Genomic DNA, 18,322 nt, shown 5'->3' on the forward strand with positions numbered 1-18,322 from the left:
ATTAATAATAAGTAAGAGTAAATACAAATATTTAGCTTTTTCTAACATCCTTCTCAGCTTTGAATACTTTTTCTCAAAGGAAACTTCAAACTCCAAGGACTCCTATAATAATACTGGGGAGGTAAAATGTTTACAGTGAAGTTGCTGTTTATGAGGAAATTAGGTTCCAAAGTCAGCATGTAAAAAAAAAAAAAACATGCACAGCCAACATTATTCTTTAAAATTCTTAAAGTACAACACTCTCACCATAACTTAAGAAAATAGATTTCTTCCTGTATTGGAGCAGCCTGCTGAGTCCTTAGGTACACGGTGCCTTAGAGCAGATCCTCAAAAAACAAAAACCCGAGACTGCGGCAAGGATAGGGATGTTGGTGCATAACTTTGGAAGTAGGGGACAGGTCAACATGGGTGAGGAAAAGAGGCAAGTGGGGATGTGAAACAGGGATAGTGTGCATAGGTATTTTGCAAAGAACACCAAGACCCACGACAGTTTGTTTGAAAGATGCTGTTTGATGGCCTGGAATTCAGCAGGTGGGCTGCAAGGAGAGAGAAGCCATGGCATGCAGTACTCCATGGGAGGGTGAAAGAAGGGATCTAGCTGGTTTCCTCCCAACTCCTGCTCTGCATTGCTACGGTTCCCTCAGAAGGACTTAACTGTTCTAGACTTTCAGGTTACCTTATCCAGCCCTTCTGGCAGCCCATCAGGAATTCAGATCCTAGTCCAGAGTCCAAAAGTGATGGGGGAAGCTCTGGGCAGGTGGCTGGTTGGCCCAGCTGCAAGGCAGCAGCCAAGGAGAAGGATCCAGCATTCCCAAGGCAGCTGAACAGTCAATCCCTGGTGGCAGATTCATCTGGGAGGTGGATAGTGCCAAGGTAATCTGGGGAGGTCACAAGATGTGTGTCTGATAATTTGAAAAAGTTGGTTTGTATTTAGAAGTTTTACTGGACAAGAAAAAATATCTTCTTTAAATATTAAATGGCGTACTCAATACTGTATGATCATAATATATGTAAGAAGAAAGTGAAAACTAAGACAACTGAGGTAAACAAAATGTCATGTCTCTTATCTCACATTTATAAGGAGCTCACTTCATTAAGCGGTATGATGGGCAAAATGTATAAAACCTGATCTTTTCCTTAATGCAATTGTAAATGTGTTCAGTTAAATGTACACACATTTCAACACCACTTTACCAATTGTCTACTATGCACCAGAACTTTCTCTTATAGTCTCACTTAAGCTTCAAAGCAAACTCTATAGGTCCCATTTTACAGAAAACTTAACAGAAAAATAAATAACACAGAAGGTTGCACCTATCAAATGACAGAACAAGGACTAGAATAACATTCTTTTATTATGTCATGTTATCCAAACCACCGAAAATCCAGTACCCATTTTAATAATTATCAAAACTTAGGAAAGCAATTGCTTCTAATCTCTAAGAATAACATTCTTTAGGAGGACTTGTACTTGTCTTAGAAACTAGAATATTAGGGATCTCCCTAGAAAAACCATATACAGCTTACAGTCCAAAGTTTGCTGAATTTTTCATAGAAAAATATGTATTCCTGTACCGTAGTATATTATAAAAACATTATAACATTATTATACAAATATAGTGGACTTTGTGGGCCTCACATGCCCCTTCACACCAGAAATATTCATTACCCCAGGTGCCGAGAATGTCGCCTAATTATGGCTCATAGCCAAGTCCCTCGCCTAAGATTACACCACCTCCCTGGGCACAGCTCACTTCCAGTGACTGATGGAGATGGGGTAAATGGACCAACCTCCTTGACTCAATTTAGGGTATCTCTGAAAAGCCATCGCAGCTTCTAAGTAATGCTGTGACTGAGTGAGGCCTTTGTTACCACTGTATAGCATTTCAACTTCTGCCTAACCCTTCTTTCCTCTATTCCTTACAGGTATGGTTGCAAAGAGCACTACCCAATAAAACTCTGGCTCAAAACCTCAGTCTCAGTGCTTAGAACTTGGACAATCCAAACTATGACAAGAAGAGATACAATAATATTGAATGCGATGTGACAAAATGACACTGAGAGAAAATCAGAGTTTTAAATGTGTTTACTAGGGGAAAAAAAGAGAGCAAAATAAATCAATATCCAACAAGAGAAAAAAAAACAAAACAAACCCTGAGGACCTGATAGGAAAATGGGCAAAAACACGAACAAACAAGTCAAGAGAAAGATACACAAATGGCCTTTAAATATAAGATGTTCCACTTCATTTATAATAAAATAAATGCAAATTAAAACTATGTTAGCACTAGCCATGAGCAATCTGAAAATAAAATTAAGAAAACATATTTAGAAGAGCATCTAAAAGAATACACATTTAAGAATAGATTTAACAAAAGAGTATGAAATTTGTGCTCAGGAAACAATAAAACGTTGTCGAAAGAAATTAAAGAAGACATAAGTACGTAGAAAGACATCCCATGTTCATAGATTGGAAGATTCAATATTGTTAAGCTGGCAATACTCCCAAAATTGACCTACATATTCAAGGGAATTCTTATCAAAATACCAGCTGGCTTTTTTTTGCAGAAATTTACAATATGATCCTAAGATTTATATGGAAATGCAAGAGGCAATCTTGAAAAAGAAGAACAAAGTTGGAAGATGGACATTTCCTGATTTCAAAACTTACTAAGAAGCCACAGGAATCAAGACAGTGTGGTAACTACAGAAGGATAGATATATATAATAGATCAATGGAATAAAACTGAAAGTCCATAAATAAACCCTAACCATATGGTTAACCAATTTCTGACAAGAGTGCCAAGACAATTCAATGGAGAAAAGCAGTCTTTTCAACAAATGGTACTAGGACAACTGCACCCAAAGGAATGGAGCTGCACTCCTTCCTTACATCACACAAAAATTAACTTCAAATTAACTCCATGGACTTAAGTGTAAGAGTTAAGACAATAAAGCTCTTAAAAAAGTCTTCACGGGTTAGGCAAAATCGTCTTAGATACAACACCAAAATCATAAGTGACAAAAGAAAAACTAGATATATTGGACTTTATCAAAATTAAAAATTTTGTGTTTGAAAGGACACAATCAAGAAAATGAAAAGACAACTCATAGAATAGGAGAAAATATATGCAAATTCTGCATCTGATAAGGGACTTATATCCAAAATATAGCAAAGACTCTTACAATTCAATAATAAAGACAAAAAATCCAAGTAAAAATGGGCAGATGATCTGAATGGACATTTGTCCAAAGATACAGAAATGGCCAGTAAGCACATGAAAAAATATTCAATGTCATTAGTTATCAGGGAGATGCAAATCAAAACCACAATGAGATACCACTTACCACGGAGACTCTAAAATTCCTCTGAAAGGGTAAATGTAATAGAAATATGGAAAACAGGAAGAAGCCATACAAACACCAGAAACAAACTCACGTATGTGTAGGAAGTTAGTATGTGACCGAGTTGGCATTGTAAATTAGCAAAGAGATGTACTGCTCAATGAATGCTTTGGTTAACAATTAGCTATCTACTTGAAGAAAAATCAAACTGGATCCATATGTGATACATACAAAAATAAATTCTAGGACCTCCCCGGTGGTGCAGTGGTTGAGAATCTGCCTGCCAATTCAGGGCACACGGGTTTGAGCCCTGGTCTGGGAAGATCCCACATGCCGTGGAGCAACTACGCCGGTGCACCACAACTACTGAGCCTGTGCTCTAGAGCCCGCGAGCCACAACTACTGAGCCGACGTGCCACAAGTACTGAAGCTCATGTGCCTAGAGCCCGTGCTCCGCAACAAGAGAAGCCACTGCAATGAGAAGCCCGCTCACTGCAACGAAGAGTAGCCCCCGCTCGCCGCAACTAGAGAAAGCCTGCACGCAGCAACGAAGACCCAACGCAGCCAAAAATAGATAAATAAATAAATTAGTTAATTAAAAAATAAATAAAAAATAAATTCTAGATAAAGTAAAAACCTAATCATAAAAGCCTATAAATATGACAAAAGAAAAATGTTTTGTAATACCTTTATGATATTATTAGTATTAAGCAAGACATTAATATTATTTAGAAATACTATTAAGACCTAAATTCTGATAAAAAGAGGAAGAGTTGACACATTCAGTAAATTAAAATCAAAAAAGTTTATAAAGCACCATAAATAAAGCTAAAAGACAAACAACAAATGGGAGAAAATGTTTGTAATCTTTATAACGGACAGGAGACCTGAACAACTTCTACAAAGCAATAAGACAGTGTACACAGAGAGTCACACTCAGGGTGTGCACTGCAACTCTGTTTTAATATCAAAAAATCGACAACCTCAGTGCTCATCAATTGAGGGATAGTTAGAATAAACTCACACTTTTAATAGTTAAAAGAATGAGGTACATAAATATTTTGTCATTAAAAGTTCTAGTGTTCCCATAAAAACAATCCAGCTTTACAATATATGCATCTTAATCCCATTTATATTTAAAAATAGATTTATGGGACTTCCCCCTCTGTCCAGTGGTTAGGACTCCGCCCTTCCACTGCAGAGGGCAGGTTCAAACCCTGGTTAGGGAACTAAGATCCCGCATGCCACGCAGCATGGCCAAAAAAAAAAAAAAAAAATTTATGGCTATGTTCAAAAAGAAGCAGCAGGGGACACTTCCCTGGTGGTGCAGTGGTTAGGACTAGGCGCTTCTACTGCAGGGGGCACGGGTTCCATCCCTCATGGGGGAACTAAGATCCCGCATGCTGCACAACGTGCCCACCCCCCAAAAATGAAGGATACGTATCTACTGGTATGTATTTTACTGATTTTATCTCTAAAGAGAAGAGGTTGGAATGGGAGGAACTAATAGACGATATTTTTATCCTATATACCTCTACAGTGTTTGAATATTTTACAGTGATGATATTACCCAATCATCTACATTTAATAACCCATAACTGGAAGTACATGTTGAAAACCTGGTAATTAAGAGTCACCAAGAAGCCCAGCATCCAGAATACCAATCATATATTATTGGTATATTCCTTCCAGTTTTACTATTGTATATTTCATAACAATATCATCCTGTATCTAAAATTTATAGCCTTTAAAAAAATAACATTTCATGAGGATTTCCACTTTTCAGAAAAAAATCCTCCTCTACTGACCATATAATGTATACATTGTATTCACCTAAGTTATTGAAAAGTATTTCATTTGCCTTTCAGTGGTTCATGGTGAGAGAACTGTCCTTAAATGGCAGGCTTTCTACTGATGATTTTTATAACAGTTACGGACTAACTGTGGTCAATGACCTAACTGTGGTCACAGGAACTGAAGTAACTATTTTCTTGTCCTAAATCGGCGAACTTCAACTTCAAAATAAACCATCTCTCCCTCTTTGGACTCAATCAGATAAATGAGTACAGTACTTAGTAAGTTCTTAATAAGTTCTACCTGCTATAACTATCATACTCTATCTCAGTGGGAAAAGTACCTAATAGTGACTTCAAAATCCAAAAGTTTAGGAATACACATCAATTAGTAGATCACACCAATGTGAATGTACTTAATGCCATTGAACTGCATACTCAAAATGGTAAAAATGGTAAACTTTATATTATATTTATTTTACCACAATAAAAAAATTTGAAAAGCTATACTGATTAAAAGACCATATAACTCATTTCTTAGTGGATATTATGATTGACTAATTGAAGCAGGTTACCAGTAATTCCAGATCAAGCCCAATCCAACAAGTCAGCAATGAAGTACGGTCCATATGTCATTAGATAAGCATTCTATTTACAAATTCATTTTCACCTTTTCTAGAATCTAGGGTTTCAAAATTACTGAACAGTTTTCTACTTACCTTTATTTCTTACACGTAGGTCACCCAAGGTTTACTCTGCAGATAAGTGTAAAAAAGAACAAATACAGTCTTTTTACTATCACAGGGCTCCTGAATAAGATGTTAGTGGAGCCCGTGTCTGAGATATCTACTCACAAGACCCTAACATATCCTATGCCATTATTTAAAATGTAAATCTCTAAGGTTACAAGGGGGATTAGTTATTCAAGGTAGAATTTCTCTCCACAGTCACTATGATCTAAGCCAGAGTTTATATTTAGAGTCATTCTGACGACTGTAATATTACTAGTTCCGGGCAGCTGAATGAGTCTGTAGATAAATGGAGTGGATAAGCAGATATACTATTTAAAAAAAAAACAAACAAAAGAAACCTGCTGAGAACTTCTGAGAGCTTTAAAGTGTGAGTGGTCTTTCTTTCTCTCTCCTTATAAGTAGACGGATGTCTGATATCAGAGGTATTAACAGGAGAGTTAAAAGCAAAGTCTCTGGTTTACAAGATCATAGTTCATGTATCAATGATTAAAGAGCTTTAAGGAATAACAGGGAAAATATAAAGTTTTACCAAAGTTCTGTGGCTAGAAATATAGCACCTACCAAGGAGACTAGTTTATTTCTGGTCTATTCCTAGAAAATAAATAAATGTAGCTGAGGTTACATTCTTCTCTCACTGACATATTCTGCTTGTTATTTTCTATCTATTAGCAATGATTTGAACTTTATCACTATTAAAAAAATTACATACTATATCAAACTCCTTCCCTTTTTTCTAATCAATGTTTAAGATTAGATTTTTTTAAATGTCCATTTTAATGAAAGTAAAACTCATTTCCAGAATTTTAAATAAGGTTGTTTGAAACATTACAAATTACAGTTTCATAAAAAGACATAGCTTCCTTCTTCAAAATTGGGATGAAAAAAAAGGCTAAAATGCCCGATACCAAAAATGGAACTTCTCCAACATAAATTGGTTGACTTTTTAGTCTGAAATATGTTTCTACATTGCAGTGATTTCAGGAAGTTGTAAAGGAAAAGGCAATATGTGATGATATTAACAGCAAAACTTCACTAACTTACTGAAAGCAATTTGGCCCAAATACAGTGGCGAGATTGTGAACATTCATGCGGTTCTGCACATGGTGCTTGGCTACTTTTGTCAAGAATTGGCAAAGGTACTTGAGGAGGCAGTAGTGGGTGTCTGGCAGCTCTTTTATTAAGGCTCTTAAGCTACTCTCCGGAGCATCATTTCTGTCATCTGGAAAGAAAAAAGAACAAAAAATGTTCTCAGGCATATTTTACAGTAACAATAACAAAGATACACAGGTACAATACATTATAACACTTAATTCAGAAAATCATTCCCAGGGACTGAGATACAGCATTATAAAGAGGCATTTTTGCCTTTTCTTTGATCCTCAAGCATTTGACTTTAAAGAATAACTAACTTATTCAAGACATCTTGAAAACCACAAGCTTTTTACTCAGTGCATAAAATAGGTTAGTATTTCAATTTTGTGTTTTCATGACACAAATTTAGATAATGGTTGGGTTTTTGTTCATAGTGGAATCTTCCATTTGACTTTTGTCTTCAAGTCTGTTAAAAACAAGAATCTCTTGGTTGAATAAAATTTGATACAAGAGACCTTCCAGGATTACCATGAGTGACACCAAATTTAGTAATCAGGAATCTGTGCACAGAGAAAACTGAAGGAAACTTTTAATTTTTACACAGCTTTTTAATCGCCCACGTCATATAGTTTAGAATTTGATATGTTCCTCATACAAAAGCCTAAAAACCTTGTATAAAGCCAAAAATATCCAACGATGTGCCAAAATTCACAGGCAGACATGTGAAAAGTTCTCCTCAGTTCTCAAAGATTTGTCTGTTTTGTCAATATTTAAATACAGTGAAGTTGCTATCTTAAGTAATTTTGTATACTACTTTCTATCAGAGGAAAATACAAATCTTTTACAGCGGATACTTAAGGGGAATAATGACAATCCATCCTTTAGACAGATGTGTAAGAGAATAAAAATTTAATCCAGTTATATTTAACACACATTGGATTCTTTAATTTGGATAGGCCAGCTGCTTTAGCCAGTCAAGAGTACAAGAAACAAAAGAGTGAGGCGAATAAGATGCAAAGGAAGAGGACTGATTGTTAACACTGATTAGTCAGCATTACAAGATACACAGGTAATGTGCCATCACAGGAAATGAAAACACAGAAAACACACAGAAGGTCACAGACTGCTACTGAGTGTCTGTAGAACACAGGATAAGAATGCAGGCTTGGGAGCCACTTTCTGGGTTAGGATCCTGCTTTAGCCACCTACTACCTGTGTGACCTCAGACTCTTCACTAAACTGTTTCCTTATTTGTAAGTGGTAATAGTAACTATCCAGGAGGGTTGTGATGAGGATTAAATGAGTTGACAGTTGTAGAGTAATTAAAACAGAGTAGTTGACACATACTAAGTGCTATGTTAAGTATTTGTTACATACACAAAATAACTTTTTGCTTTACCTTCATTAATGTGGTTTTAGGAGCACACTGAGGTTTTAGTGAAATGTCTTTTAATATGAACCCTAATCCAAACCTAACCTTTATGAATATTAGGATGAGTGATGCTGTCAAAAACAGTAATTTCAAAAATGTGTAGATTTCAATCTTTGGTAGAATCATATTGGAGAACCTTCTATTTATGATTAGAATAATTATTTCTTACTGATCACAAACAATGTGATTCAATAAACTATAATGTTTAGGGCAAAATAGATTTCTTGATTCTAGAAGTTTTTCAATATTAACTTGTTACATTTAAAAAAGAAATCCTATCCAAATACTTTGATAATCCATAAAGACATGTGGTATGTTGCATACGATGGCATTATTTTCCACTGTACTATGATCTTGCCTACCAGGAATACTTAAGAAATGGAAATAATTAAGTTTGGAGTGATTAAAAATGAATTGAAGACTACCCATTTCTCATGCCTTTATATCATATAAATATGAACTAAGAGAAAATGTACTCCTATTTGTTTTGTGGGTTTTTTTTTTTGTTTTTTTTTTTATGGTCATCCAAAGTGAGACTAATCCAAAGTGAGTCTGGATGTTTTCATGGGTGTGTGCTCTCATTCTAAAATTGTGGATTAATTCCCAGCATTTCAGGGTACAAGCAACAGCTTTCCAACAGCCTTGACAATGCACCCCTGCCCTTCTTTCCGGCTCTGAAATGAAACCTCAAATCCTACGGCAGGCAATGTGTGAAGACACCAGATCAAAAAAAAATATTCAAAATAGTTAGGAATTTATGACATCTTTGAAAAAGAAGCAGTACTTTGATCATACTTCTAATATTCTGAAATACAATGAATAATTTCCCAGGAAATAAAACTGACAAAAAATGGGAAGGGAGACATCTATTCAGAGAATCTCCAACTTCACAAAATACCATGAAATCCTTTATGGTATGAATGAAAGAATCACTATATATGTTTTCCAAAAGCAAAAATAAATATGAGGGAAAAAAAATATATCTATCTCCTTCTACCCAAAAGCATTTCTGCTTCCTCTGACGGAAGACAGACTCACCAGTTCACTCGCTGGGTGAGGACGCGAGTGTCCTCTACTTGGGCGGCTCTGACAGCAGCACATCACGTTTGGACCTTAAATATTCATAATTTACCTCCTGAATTTGTTCAAATACATCGACAGTGCTGTCAAGACCTTACTTTATTAGCATGACATTTCTGCTCGCCTCTTTCCATACCGATTAATTACATGCTACCGTAATACTGAGAATCTGCCATGTGCACTGCATTTCCAGAAATATGGGGTAAATATCACCATTAATGTCTGCCTACGGCCACCCCACAGATGAGATTTCCTACACGTAAGGTTAATAACTGCTCCACACGTGTCGAGGGGGACTGTGGAAGAATGCTGAGCGCAGCACTCAGTGGGGGGGGTGTGGGTGTGAATGTGCCTAAGGAGACACCTTCTGATGTTTTCCAGAAGCAAAACTCATAATAATTATTATTGCTTGCATTACTTTTTGATTCACTGGTACCTAAATATAATAAACAGTGTCATATTCATTCATTTCTTGCATTTCTGTTGGTTATGATGACGTCTCCCTCAACGTCTCACGTCATAAACAAGCGTTAGCCATGCTTCTATCCCGGGCACGTTGATTCCTAACGTACACCTATGGCACACTATGTGTGATGTTGATCACATGCTGTCTGCATGTCGGACTGTCTCTGACACCACGAATATAGCACTGAACCAAATAAACATCATGCTTTTATTAAGCATATTCTATTTGCGGGGAGACAGACAAAAATCAAATAAATTGTTTTGATTTATGCTATGTATGAAGTGCTATGAAGAAACATAAAGCAGGGCCAGGGGGACTAAAGCAGAGAGATGCAGGAGTGAGGGATGGCAGGGAAGGCCTCTTAAGGAGGTAGTGATCGTGTTTACCTTAACAAAGTCGAGGAGGCCTCTCGGCTGTGGTGACAACCGAGCAGAGCTGAAAGAGCAAAGTGCATTCTAAGCAGTGGACACAGCAAGTGTTAGGGCCCTAAGTGGGTCCTGGGGCTGGGGCCAAGGGGTGGAAGGTGCGAAAGTGGCAGGACATGAAATCAGGGGACAGTGAGGGCAGTGGGTGGACAGGGCAGATCATTACAGTCTTGTAAGTCATGGGGCTTTTTTTCTCCCCCTATGTCAGGGTTTTGAGCTGTGGGGAGACTTGAAAGGACCACTCTGGCTGCTGTACTGAATCCCAACTGCGGGAGGCATAGCTGAACGCAGGGAGACTCTAGTTAGAGGACCGCTGTGACACTCCCAGAGGAGAAAGGCCAGTTGGCCTGGACCAGGTTGCCAGTGGTAAGACGGTGAGACATGGGCAGATTCTGGATAGAGTTTCAATGTGTCCTGTTTGTTTTACACATGAAAAATATGTGTATGGAATACTTATTCAATCATTCAACAAGTAGCTATTGAGTAACTACTCTATGTCAGGCACAATTCTAGGCATTTGGGATACATCAGTAAACAAAACAGAAATCCCTGCCTTGATGGAACTTACATTCTCGTGGATGAGACATCAAAAAATAAATATAGTAATAGGGCTAAAAGAAACTGGGAGTACTGGCCAGGGTGAGGCGTGGTGACTGTAATTATAAATAAGATTGTCAGGAAGCCCTCGTTGACAATGCATTTGATGATTGGAGGAAGTTAAAGTAAAAAAAAAAAAAAAAAAAAAAAAAAAATCCACAGACTGGCAAATGTAAGCTCTTTCAGAGTCGGAGACTGAGTTTTAAACATCTTTTAAAGCCCCTCAATGCCTGGCATATAAAAAGTGATCAAGTAGTTTTAATAGAGCGATACACATGTAAGGCACACTTTTAAGACACCCAGTAAGACCTAATACTATAGGAATAAAGAGACATCTATATATCAAATATATCTAAAAGAAATTAGACTAATTTAGTCCATTTACAGAACTAGCTGGGTCAGAGTGTTACATAGGAATTATACTACAGGGAGTATTTAAATGATAAGAAATCCTTTGGTGATCAGAGAGGAAGGATACCCGGCAATAAAATTCCACAGAAAGGCCTCAGAAGTAGAGAAGTGTGCCTCTGCAGACGTATTAGAATATTTTAACTGTTTTAAACTTGAGGGTTACTTCTAGAATTAAATTGGAATAAAAATTAGGATGTGTATAATTTATTAATCCAAAAGGCTTAAGAAAACTTTGCAGATGGAATAATGGTTAATAATTGAAACAGTCATCATTTTCCTTAACATCAATCTTTGCCTAGGACAAGAACTAACTTTCTCCATTCGTGAAAAGTGCCACTTCAAGTTATTCATGTTTCTTAAAAGATTTTCACTGTTGGCTGAATTTGACCCATTTTTTTAAGCTAAACGTTTGCAAACAAAAAACTAGCACACAGTACGTGTGGTATACAGGTAAACTACTCAGCAGTTGAAGAAGATTGTACCGTAAGAACTTTTGTTCCAGATTAGGTAGCAAACGCTGAACCATGTGACAAGTATTTGCTCTCATTAAAAAGAGCTTAGATCATAATCAGCAATGCTGGACCTACATCACGGGATGGCACCTAACTCTAATCTGGACATTTATCCTAGAGCTTGTCAGGTGCTTTGACTTTTCAGTGGCCATGAAGTTATCCTGTATGACTATACATACAATCTTAGACTCAAGGAGAAAAAAAACAACAACTGGAAAAATGCTAATCTCTACTACGATATATCTCAGGGCCGTGAGAAGGTCAGCCATTAAAAGAACCAAAATATTTAGCTTCACGGCGCCAGATTCACCGAAGTAGCTTTTTATTTCCTCACTAAGTCTCACACAAGGATTTCTGAAAACTTGCTAATCTATCAGATAGAACAGTGAGCTTCTGTTGACCCCGAGGACGGAGGAAGGTCACAAGCCTGAGAATATGGACAGCCTCCAAAAGCGGAGGAGCCAGCAGGGAAACAGGGGTCGCGGCCTCACAACCACGCGGAACTGAAAACTCCCCCGAACTCGAAGGAGCCTGGAAGCAGCAAGAACTCAGGCTGACTGACACGTCGGTTTTGACCTTGGGAGACCTGGAGGAGAGAAACCAGCTGAGCTTCCACACTTCCCGCAGAACAAGGGGATGGTAAACGTGTGCTGTTGTAAGCCACTACGTTTCTGGTAATCTGTCCCAGCAGCAGTAGGAATCTTAGGCACCCCCAGCTAGAGATGACTAGACTGAAAGAGAGAGATTAATTAACTTTTCCATGTTCACACAGCTACCACGAAACCGAGCTGCAACTCGGGTCCCCTCCGTCTGATCAGCACGTGATCCGATCGGTGCGCTCCAACAAAGCTTGCCGTTCCTAGCATCATTATTACACAGCACCTAGCACACTGTCTCAGACATGTAAATATTTAAGAAATGTTTCTTTTTTTTCTTTCTTTCTTTTTTTTTTTTTTTTTTTTTTTTTTTTGCGGTACGCGGGCCTCTCACTGTTGTGGCCTCTCCCGTTGCGGAGCACAGGCTCCGGACGCGCAGGCTCAGCGGCCACGGCTCACGGGCCCAGCCGCTCCGCGGCACGTGGGATCTTCCCGGACCGGGGCACGAACCTGCGTCCCCTGCATCGGCGGGCGGACTCTCAACCACTGCGCCACCAGGGAAGCCCAAGAAATGTTTCTTGAGTCAACAAATGAACAAGCAAAATTGGCGAGTAGTCGGGGGTGGGAATCTTCATTCGTTTACAATCAATTATAGCTTCTTCGGTTCTGGGGAGTGTGCGGGGAACAACATATTAATAAAAGCCTACAAGAGTGTCAGGTCACAAAATGTTTTATACAACATGTAAGAATAAGCAAAACACGAGCTATATTTCTTTCTAAATACGCATTCACGGAAGAATGGGAAAAATAATCATAAAACGCCAGCTACCGTGGATTAGCCTGAATCTTACCCCCGCACTGCATTCCTCAGGGGTGGAATCGCTTGTTTAGAGTGACGAGAAGTTTATATACATAATTGTATCTTATGATGAATGGAATTGGTATTTTTCCACATAAAAGGAGAGGTTATATTTTTACAGCTCTCTCGCAACCCTTGCCCATGACAACGTTCTCAGAAGCCTCACGCAAATTTCTCAAAGGGCAGGATGATAAAGTGACTAATAAAAATTAATAAATTACAGCCTATTCTTAGATGCTATTAATGAAACTACAAATCTTATCGTTCTGATTAGCTTCTGCAAGATGCAGAGGTGTGTTTACTGCCAAATTAGCTGGTATCTACACTGACACTCCCACTCCCAGAAGGAACCCACGTGTTAAAGCAAAGGCAAAGGGCGCAGAAGAACAAAGAGTTAGGTGATCCTTCACATTTCAGTCCTATAGCCAAAAACTAACTCTCCATGAGACCTAAGTAGTAGATCAGCATATCTCTTCTGTGGGCTCCACTGAGGGCTGAATGCCTGTCAGCGGGGACGAGGACACAGATTAGAAATATAACAAGCATGTAAAATATTCTCTCTAAATTTCAAAACTAAGAGCTCACATCTAGGCTAAATGTTAGACACAAGCACGTAACAGCTGAAGAACCTGTTTATAATGTGGGCATGTCTGTACACAGGAGCGTGGGAAAAACCGTCAGAGCATGTGGGAGGGGGAGCCTCCCACAATGATGCTAATCTTCAACAGTACTGGCAATATCCCAGCCCATAAAACTTGGCTTTCTCCATAAATCTGGTGCTCTCTTAAGCGAGCAAAGTACAGTACGCATGTAGTTTCAGCGTAAATCACACCACTACTATTTTACCCACCCTCCACTACTGATCCAGTGGACACTTGCGCCCAGCTGTAAGTGGACTGGATTGGTTTAAGTCACAGGACACCAAACCATCAAGCCCAGAGTGATTTAACATTGTTCTGGATGTCTTCTCCTTCCCCTTAAGTCTTCAAATTGTTTATGGACTCAGTGTAAAACTGCACTATGTCCATGGGCTCAGCAAAGCAGGGGTTCAGGACATAGCTTAACTCAGTCCAGGTAGAGATGCAGGGGTCTAGCAAGCTCATCACTTGGCATCCCTTCAAACTGATACTCTTTACACAAATTTTCAATATTTTATGTGAGTTGATTCTACTGATACAAGTTGTTTTACTTCTTTTTTTAATAACTCATTTGTTGGCTGTTCTCTCTTTCCCTCTTCCAGCTCAATCTAAACAAGACCTCCTCACAAAAGCATTCATGAAAAATGCAGAATTTACTGAGGATTTCACTCGGTTTGCAATAATTTGTTCCAAAAATCCCCAACAGACATTATCTTCTTGGACTTGGAGCTACTGGGTCTCTCTTTTTCCTCTTCAAGCCCATAATCTTCATGCTATTACAAAACTCTACTGTCTGTACTACGAGGATAATGAAAATTAAAAAACACAGACAATAACAGGTATTATCAACAATGTAGAGAAATTAAAACTTCCATTCATTGTTGATGAAAACATAAAATAGTACAACTGCTTTGGAAAACTGTTCCTTAAAATGTTAGTCACCATTTGACTCAGCAATTCCACTCCTAAGTAGATACCCAAGAGAAATTAATACGTATGTCCATACAAGAACTTGTACATAAATGTTCATAGCAGCATTATTCCTATTAGCCAACAACCCAAATGTCCATCAATGGATGAATGGATAAGTACAATGTAGTATAGTCATACAATAGACTATTACCCAGCCATAAAAGGAATGAAGTACTGATGTATGTTCCAGCATGGATGAACCTTGAAATTTATGCTAAGTGAAAGAAGACAGTCACAAAAGACCACATATTGTGTAATTCCATTTATAAGAAATGGCCATGATAGGAAATCTATATAGGTGGAAAGTAGATTAGTGTTTCTCTAGGGCTGGTAGCAGTGGAGGGGGAAGTGGGGAAGGAATGGGGAGTGCCTACTAATGGCCTTGGAGTTTCTTTTCAGAGCGATAAGACTGTTCTACAACCAGATAGTAGTGACGACTGCCCTCTATGAATACACAAAAACCACTGAATTGTACACTTTAAAAGGGTCAATCTTATGGTGGGTAAATTGTATCTCAATAAATAAGGGAATTCTGTTGGCCCTAAAATCCAGTGTAGGAAAAAGTTAGATGAGAACTTTCAGTTAAAGATGAGTTTATCTACTAAATGGGAAGGAAATCCAAAAAAGAAGGGATATATGTATATGTATGAGTCACTTCGCTGTACAGCAGAAAGTGACACAGCAGTGTAAAGCAGGTATACTCCAATAAAAATAAAATAAAATAAATAAGCTACAAGGATATATTGTACAGCACAGGGAATATAGCCAATATTTTATAATAACCTGATGGAGTATAATCTATAAAAATTTTGAATCACTATGCTGTACACATGAAACTAATATAATTTTGTGAATCAAATATACCTCAATTTTAAAAAGTAGATACAGTTTTAAAAAAGAAACGAAACTGTCAAACTGTTTTCTGAAGTGCTGTACCATTTTTACATTCATACTAGCAGTGTGTGAGAGCTCTAATTCCTTTATATCATCACCAACACTTGTATGGTCAGTCTTAATTTTAGTCATTCTGATATGTGTAAGTGGTAGCGCATGGTGGTTTTAATTTGTACTTCCCTAATGACAAATGACGTTGAATAGATTTTCATTTGTTTAAAAAAATATATATATATATAGTAAAAAGTGAAACGTACTTCCAGAAACATGTACCCATCCACATATAATATTTTTAAACAATCACCTCAATAATAATACATATCAGTCATTTACCATGTACCAAAAAAAAATGAGTTTATCTACTCTTCCTCTTAATAACTCACTAAAATGACAAGAATTTAAGGTATAAGCCATCAATCAAGGATAAAGAGAACACAGTTGAAAAGACAAGGTAGATGGGAGATTTCAGTAAGTTTACATATATACATATTCACACACGTACCTCAAGACCAGTTGTTCTAATGCAGAATAACTTTGCTCAGTCATGACCTCTCTTCCCAATTTTGCAGAATCCCACTCACTACCTAATACTACCTCACAGTGTCAAAGGTCATTAAAAGGAAAATATTTATGTGTGTACTCAGCAAACAAACGATCATCTAGTTACCAGGATCTACAATCTTAGAGATTATAGGGGATTATAAACAAGAATGAGGCTTTTCCTGTCACATGGATCTGGATGGAAGCAGAACCAAACTGGAATATCATCAAAATGTATAGAGTCATGTGTGGAAACCTGGGTTTCCTGGCACGACATTTCTCATTTATTCCAGTGGAGGGTTCACACATCTGACTGACTGGCAGCTTGGACAGATATGCAAATGGCAATGCTTTCTGCTCTGAGTTTAGGTCTTTACCCAGAAAAAATGCATAATTTATATATTTGGCATTGCTTATAGAAAACCTAAAAGGCATATACTGAAAATGGAAAGGGCTTAAACTTGGAGTTTAATATGATTCTCTTTTTTCATAGAAATAAATTTGTGAGGGTTGAATAATTTTGAAAGAAAAGGAACTCAGTAAGAAGGAATGAATCTAGGAAAGGAGATATTTCATACGCTTCCTCTGGAGCTCACAGTACCCAAGGAGTAGTGACTTAAGAACTAGTATTATAACTAGCCAACATCTGCCCAGTACTTTAAAATTTGCAAGGCAAAACCTCTCAGCTAACGGCAAACAATACAAGTGGCATTATGATATATATCAATAGAATAGATAAAAGACAGCCTTAACTCAAACTTATCTAGTGAATACCTCACGTAATGAAGCAAACCAGCACAAAGCTCAAGCGCAAGTCAGTGTATGAAATTAGATTTCTTTACAATTAGGTACTGTACTGATTAAAATGGCATTACTAGGGTGGTTTTCTTAAGAAAAACAGATGCTGTCTAAATTATCAAATGCTCATAAGCCAAAATTCACAGGTACTTAACTCTCACATATTGTTTGAACAGCTGCTATTGTAAAATTCTATCCCATTTAAAATCAAGTATGCCGGGGTGGGGGGGCCAAAGGAGAATGTCCATTTAAAGAGACGAACTGATCACATATTCTTCCCAAGACCCCACTAAAATGACAGTAAAATGATGTTTAAAAAGTATAAGCGCCCGCAAGCAAAAAAAGAACAGCAGAGAAGACAGAAGGGGATGAGATTTCAAAGCCATTTGGAAGTGAATGCAAGTGACTGAAAACAGACAGGCTGTTTGAAAGCCCGTCAGGCTCGAGGGAGCTTCCGCCACCCCAGCACCCAGGCAAGCGTGCCGGCAGGCAGGAGTGCTGAAGTTTAGGCTCTTCATAATGTCAGTGTATTCTTGGACATCTGAGACAGCTAAGGGCTAGCGCAAGGAACACAGTTGAAAATGTAAAGATTAGTGAAAATGTACTAAGAACTAACGGCTCCATTAGCTTACTTCCCACCTCCCTCCCACTCCTGCTCTTGAGGAACTCAATGGTTGAAGAGAAAAATACGTCCACACATTGACATTTGTGGGTCCCCAATTTAACAGCTAGATTTCTCTATATCTCCACCATCTAATCTTCCTGAAGTGAGGTACACCAGTAGACAAGGCCACCGGCCCACATACAAAATGTTATTCCTAAATCACAGCAGCCAAAGATCCTCATATGTTTGAGTAAAGAGATACAAAAAGAAATAAGGGGGAGGAAACCAAACCAAAAACAAACAAGCACATACCACCAAAAGCCTTATTTGTATCTCAGAAAGAATAAGAATAGAATGCTATAAAATAGAGTACTTTGAAACAGAGCATAAATATGTTGGCTATTAAAATCGAAAAGCTAAAATTTAAACAAACAAGGTTGGAAAATGAAGTTGACTAAATTTCACAGAGAACAGAATTAAAAGAAAATTATCAAACATCTAAAGGCACAGTAAAAG

At 37.8% G+C, this 18,322-nt stretch overlaps 1 protein-coding gene across 14 annotated transcripts in view; it reads right to left on the reverse strand.

The window, feature by feature from the left end:
• FAM13A (family with sequence similarity 13 member A) overlaps window positions 1-18,322 on the reverse strand; it is a 381,052-nt gene that overhangs the window by 314,715 nt on the left and 48,015 nt on the right. For all 14 annotated transcript variants that reach the window (XR_003680461.2, XR_008617746.1, XR_008617749.1 and 11 more), the window contains one exon: window positions 6,932-7,109. Coding sequence is in view for 6 of the 14 variants with exons in the window: in XM_028491594.2 (XP_028347395.1) it covers window positions 6,932-7,109 (178 nt within the window). In the remaining 8 variants the exon portion in view is untranslated. The remainder of the gene's footprint in view (window positions 1-6,931; window positions 7,110-18,322) is intronic.

This window comes from Physeter macrocephalus, chromosome 7, assembly GCF_002837175.3.
Source record: "Physeter macrocephalus isolate SW-GA chromosome 7, ASM283717v5, whole genome shotgun sequence".
Classification (NCBI taxonomy): Eukaryota; Metazoa; Chordata; class Mammalia; order Artiodactyla; family Physeteridae; genus Physeter; species Physeter macrocephalus.